General features: G+C 39.3%; 1 protein-coding gene across 1 annotated transcript; it reads left to right on the top strand.

Moving 5' to 3' along the window:
• Positions 1–392: 392 nt before the first annotated feature.
• Positions 393–4,400, top strand: LOC104957117 (collagen alpha-1(XV) chain-like; the record flags this gene model as incomplete). The annotated part of the gene is made up of 3 exons (XM_010784734.1): positions 393–652; positions 757–872; positions 1,508–4,400. Coding segments are annotated over 3 exons (599 nt in total), but the record flags the coding sequence as incomplete, so codon positions are not given.
• Between the last annotated feature and the right edge of the window lie 1,542 nt (positions 4,401–5,942).

The following is a 5,942-nucleotide window of genomic DNA, read 5'->3' as shown; positions in this document are numbered from 1 at the left end:
AGCATCCCAAACATGCTCAATGGGTGACATGTTAGGGTTAGGGTTTAACCCTAGGGTTTTCGGACCCCCCCAGACCCCCCCAATAAAGCAAAAATGCACGTTTCAGAGTGGCCTTTTATTGTGGCCAGCCTAAGGCACACCTGTGCAATAATCATGCTGTCTAATCAGCATCTTGATATGCCACACCTGTGAGATGGGATGGATTATCTCGGCAAAGGAGAAGTGCTCACTATCACATATTTTTTCAGATTTGTGAACAATATTTGAGAGAAATGGTTATTTTGTGTAGTTAGAAAATGTTTTAGATCTTTGAGTTCATCTCATGAAAAATGGGAGCAAAAACAAAAGTGTTGCGTTTATATTTTTGTTCAGTGTATTTTGCCGAACACCAGCCCCAATCAGGTGTGTACCGAGTATAACTTCTCCTCATATCTGTGTTTTCACTCTTTCCCAGCTCCATCTGGTGGCCCTGAACGCCCCGCTGAAGGGGGACATGCGTGGCATCCGGGGGGCCGACTTCCAGTGCTACCAGCAGGCCCGCTCCATGGGGCTGACCACCACCTACCGGGCCTTCCTGTCCTCACACCTGCAGGACCTGGCGACCATCGTGAGGAAGGCCGACCGCACTGACATGCCCGTGGTTAACCTCAGGGTGAGGACACTTTTATAGATACAATTATATTTTAGCAACTATAATAGATATTGTTTTTTACCATCAACATCTTCTTTTATATAACATCTCTCCTCTCTTCTCAGGGTGAGGTGTTGTTCAGTAGTTGGATGTCCATCTTCTCTGGGAATGGAGGCACTTTTACCCCGTCCACACCCATCTACTCCTTCGATGGACGCGATGTGATGACTGACTCAGCATGGTGAGTATGTTTCTGTCTGTTGTAGTAAAGTCACCAATTTTCGAGTCCGAGTCACTCTCGAGTCCCCACTCTTAGAATCCGATTCCAAGTCCGGGTCACCTAGCAAGAGTCCGAGTCAAGTACGAGTCTGAGTCATCATTACCTGTGCTCGAGTCTGTTTAGAACATTGAGTAGTCATCAGTGTGCGAGTTGGAGTCCGAGTCCATCGCTGCGCGCACCCGAGTCCGAGTCCGAGTCTTCGTGCGCTAGAATTCCCAAGTATGTGTTCGAGCCGATAACTGCGCAAGTCTGAGCCAAGTCCCGAAAATTGGCACTCAAGTCCGACCCAAGACCGATTCCAGAACTCGAGTACTGCAAGTCTGGTGTGAGTAAGTAAGGAAAAGTAATTGTGTGGAGGCAATCATTATCATGTTCGAGTCCGAGTCCATCAGTGCGCGCAGCCGAGTCGTAGTCCGAGTCGTAGTCCGAGTCGTAGTCCGAGTCGTAGTCCGAGTCAGAGTCTGAGTCTTCGGGCGCTAGAATTCCCAAGTACGAGTTCAAGCCCATTACTGCGCGAGTCAGAGTGAAGTCACAAATCCGAATCCGAGTCCAGGACTCGAGTACTCCCCTCACTAACCCACCCTGTCTCCCCCCAGGCCAGAGAAGCAGGTTTGGCACGGCTCCAACACGGTGGGCATCCGCCTCACCTCCAACTACTGCGAGGCGTGGAGGACGGGAGATATGGCGGTGACGGGCCAGGCTGCTCTGCTGCAGACGGGACGCCTGCTGGGGCAGCACACGCGCTCCTGCTCCAACCACTACATCGTGCTGTGCATAGAGAACACATACGTGGGGAAAACGCATCAAAAGAGGACCTGAAGAACACACACATGCAGGCGTGCTGAAAGTGAAGAGTAGAACATGTGACTAAGTTCACATGCATTTGAATTGAAATGGAAAACACATGCAGGCACATATATGAAGACATATCACTGCATATAAATGACAGACAGAAGGCACTTTTTGTTAATGCGTTCAGAAAATATACACCCACGTTGACACGCAGCAGGCGCCTAATGAAAACACACATTTGAGTTTCTTTCACTATGTTTAGGTTTGTCTTTAGTGCCAATGTTTAACCCAACATGCGTCAGTCCCAAGTTAGATTTTAATTAACTAAACTTTTTTTAATGACAGCATCACACAGGACATTGATATTAACAGTATGTGTTGTTAAAGTGAGGAATGACTCGGGATATCAGGCACTGACACAGACTGATCTGAGCACAGCTGAATAACTGAACCATTACTGTGCAGGTTCTGTTTTAATAATAATAATAATAATACATTACATTTATAAAGTGCTTTTTTTAAGGAATACTTCACCCACAAACTGTCTACTTGTATATCAGTTACTCACCCTGTTAATTAAAATTCTTGAAGAAAATAAATCTTACATGCCTACATGGTGAACAAAGAATAAGAAAACAAAAAAAATTATTGATGAATGGAATTAAATGTGGGCGGCATTTAACAAAAATTATTCAAGGTAACACAGGGTGAGTTACAGATGAAGAAATGGCCATTTTGTGGCTGAGGTACTCCTTTAACTAAAAAATTATAATTGTTGCTTATCATTTTCAGAATTATAGATCTTTTTTTGTATTTTCCCTACAGTTCAATACAGTCAACAAACCCCATGAATGAAAATATCAACAACAGCTGGTCCCTTTAGTTTTTAGCAAACTTCATGCGAACAAGAGGAAATAGTGCATTTGTTTGGGACTATTTTCAGTGGTGGATTTACACACATTTGGCTATCTACCGTCTAATTTTTGGCAGCAGGACAGCGTAAATGGGATTGAGTTGAAATAAACTACAGTGTGTGTGTTCATGGTAATATAGGAACCCAGTGAAAGTTCATAATTAATAAGATCAATCAATTGTTAGTGTTGGTCTTTAAATAGGATGTGGTAACACAGAGAAAAATATAGATTATCACCAGATTTACAGTATAAATATGATGAGCACAATGTGAACCGTTTGAGAAACATACTGCACACATGTAATGACATATTTCTTTGTGTGTGAACCTCTAATGTCAGTGACCATGTCTTCCTGTCGTATTTTAAATGTTAATTCACTGTATGAAAATGACTTCCTGCTAGCAAAGTCAACCAATCACAGCATCACTTCTTATTCATCCATTTTATTTTCAGGCCAAAAAACACTGGCTGGATTTTGCCAAAAACATTTTACCACTAGGATCATCTCTATTTGTTAAAGCTGCGGATTATTAAAGCAACATTCAAGACACTATAAAACAGCCTACGGAAAAGGATTAGAAAATGTGGGGATTTTTTGTTCTGAGAAAAAAGTCAGAATTCTGATAAACAGAGTCAGAATTCTGACTTTTTCTCAGATTTTTTGACATCCCCACATTTTCTCACATCTGGCCCTTATCCTCTTCCGTAAAAGCCTAATAGGAAGTTGAGAACAAATATTCTGAAGAAAAAACTAAATAGTTTTAAAAAAATGTTTCATCAGGATGTTTAATTAAGTTAGGGTTTTTTGTTTTGTCCGCATTGTGGTTGACAGCGTAGTTGTAATACTTAATTTGCCCACTAAAGGCAGAAGCGCATCACTACCTAATGTTCTAAACAAGTCTAAAAGCGTCAGATTAGCATCAATTAAAATACATTTCTAACCGAAAGAAAGACATGAAGGTAATCACTTGCTGACACTATTTAAACAGTTATATTCTGAGGCCAAATTTATTCAAAAAATGTGAGTTTATTTAGGATTTCGAAAGATCATCTTTTTTTTACCCATTTTTAAATCCTGATCACAGGCTAGAGAACTTTTTTTTGCATCTCATGGCTTCCGTAGAATAAGTCGAAATTTGTCATCTAGACTAAAATGTAGGCGAGTACACAAATAATATCAGAGACCTAATCGCCCCCCCCCCCCAGGAAAAACTTGTTGACTTACTTTGAATTGATCAGTTAATGCATTACCATTTAGCATCTCTATGCAAGTATTAAAGCTTGATTGTCTTTTACAAATTCAAGTCCAAAGCAGCAATTTTTTCTTCCTGTTTTCTTTCGTCCTGCTGCTTGCAATAACTCATTAAAAAGTAGTGTCAACACTATCAGAGCTTTAGAGTCAAAATCATCAATGTGTGATTTTTGTATTAATTTATACAGTAGCAGGACACAGTGGGAAAATCTTGCGAGTTCACTTTCAGATTTGTATGAACTTGGAACATGTGTATGTACAGTATATGTATGTTTGTTATTGTTGTCTTAATGTCTTTGTTTTTTACTCTGTAGAGGTAGGTTTTGTATGACACACACTAAATGAAGTATTTCTCCCACCAAGCTTTAGATGTAGTTCAAGAGTTTTGCCTGTAAAGATGAAAGTGTTTGATATGAAATGAAAAGTCCTTTTACTGATGTCTGATTTATGATTACAGTGCAAAAAAAACTTGAGTCTCTGAGGAAAGCGAACAATTGTACTGCCTGGTGCTCACTGAATAAATGTTTCTTTTTTTTATGTTGTGACTCCTTCACCTTTGTGTTAAGTGCCGTAATTTATTGGCCACGAGGCTGAAGTGCATGAAGCTTTCTCATTTCACTAATTCGACTCCCCTACCCTCCTATCCCCGTGTCTTAGTCCCACCCACAAGAGATGCGAGTGGAGGAGTCGAGGAGGGGAACCGAGGAGAGAGGAGGGGAAGCAGCAGGCGTTTAGAGAAACGAGAAATCCTCTCCTCTGAGCGGTCATTTTAAAGAGACGTCCATTAATGATGACAGTCCGGCACAGCAGCACTCTGTCTGATGGACAGATGTGTTCATGACAACTTATATATTTACTTTAAATTCATTGACAGTGCGGTATAATGAGACAATAACAGGCTACAGATACGGACATATACACACATATATATATATATATTTATATAAATATATACCATAATAACATACCACTATCAGAGACTGGATATCCCCCCCTCCCCCACACACACACACACAATATATCAGGATACAGCCGTTGTGTATTTTATTATATGAAGCACTAAATTGTTTTAGAAAAATATCGACTCTTTGTTTGTAGATATCTACTAAACCAAAGCATACAAATAAAGAGAGTAATGTAGGCCTGTCATTCTACAGAAAAGGTGGAATCTGGGTGATACAAATCTGCTGAAATGCATTCCTTCTTACACATCTAAAACCTGTTAAATAGCAATAACTAGCTTCTTAACTTGATGAATCCACAACAAGTAGAGCTTAAAGTATTTTTATTATTTGTATACATTGTACAACGCTTATTTATATAGGAACGTCACTAGTGTTACTGGTGTTGCCAGGAAGAAGAGTAACACCAGTGACGATAACACCAGTGACAATTTGGAGAAAACACTACAATTTTAACAAAATGGCTGCCATGTGTTAGACCACATATGGCTCCAGTCAATATCTAAAATATTTAACTCTTCAATGCAATACATTTTCCCGTTCAAATGTTCACCCCTAGGGCTATGAAATGAGTAACACTAATGACAGACTTAAAAGCTGCACGTAAAATTCGAAGATAAAATGACATCTTTAACAAACAAAGTAAGAAGTATCTGACTTACCCTATGTCTTTGTCCAAGGCACTGCCTCAAAGGATCTCTTACAGGAAGCTCTTCAGAGACACTACATTATTTCAAACATAAAAGCGTTTTGTGTAGCAGTAACACCAATGATGTCATTTTGGGTGACTTTTATTCAATTATTTGATATTATTAATAATAATTAAACAATGTTTTACCATTTCAGTGTTATATTTGATGTATGTAATGTTATGTAAATGTGACTGAGATTTATTTATTGAAAAAGAAATATTTTTAAATGAAAACTATAGGCTCCTCCACTTCCATGTATGATCAAAGTGACAAGGAACTTCCTTGAATTTGGGATTTTAAATAAAAATTGCAATTTTATTAATAAAACCATTTTTTAAATGTATTTATTTAGTACCATTGCAAAGACAATCTCTATTTATTCAACATAATGAATGTGAGTATTAGGTCAACGTCATGTA

This window comes from Notothenia coriiceps, unplaced genomic scaffold (genome assembly GCF_000735185.1).
Source record: "Notothenia coriiceps isolate Sejong01 unplaced genomic scaffold, NC01 NC01_scaffold00000722, whole genome shotgun sequence".
Taxonomy (NCBI): domain Eukaryota; kingdom Metazoa; phylum Chordata; class Actinopteri; order Perciformes; family Nototheniidae; genus Notothenia; species Notothenia coriiceps.
Note: the sequence above shows the minus strand (reverse complement) of the source record. Positions and strands in the feature narration are given on the sequence as shown.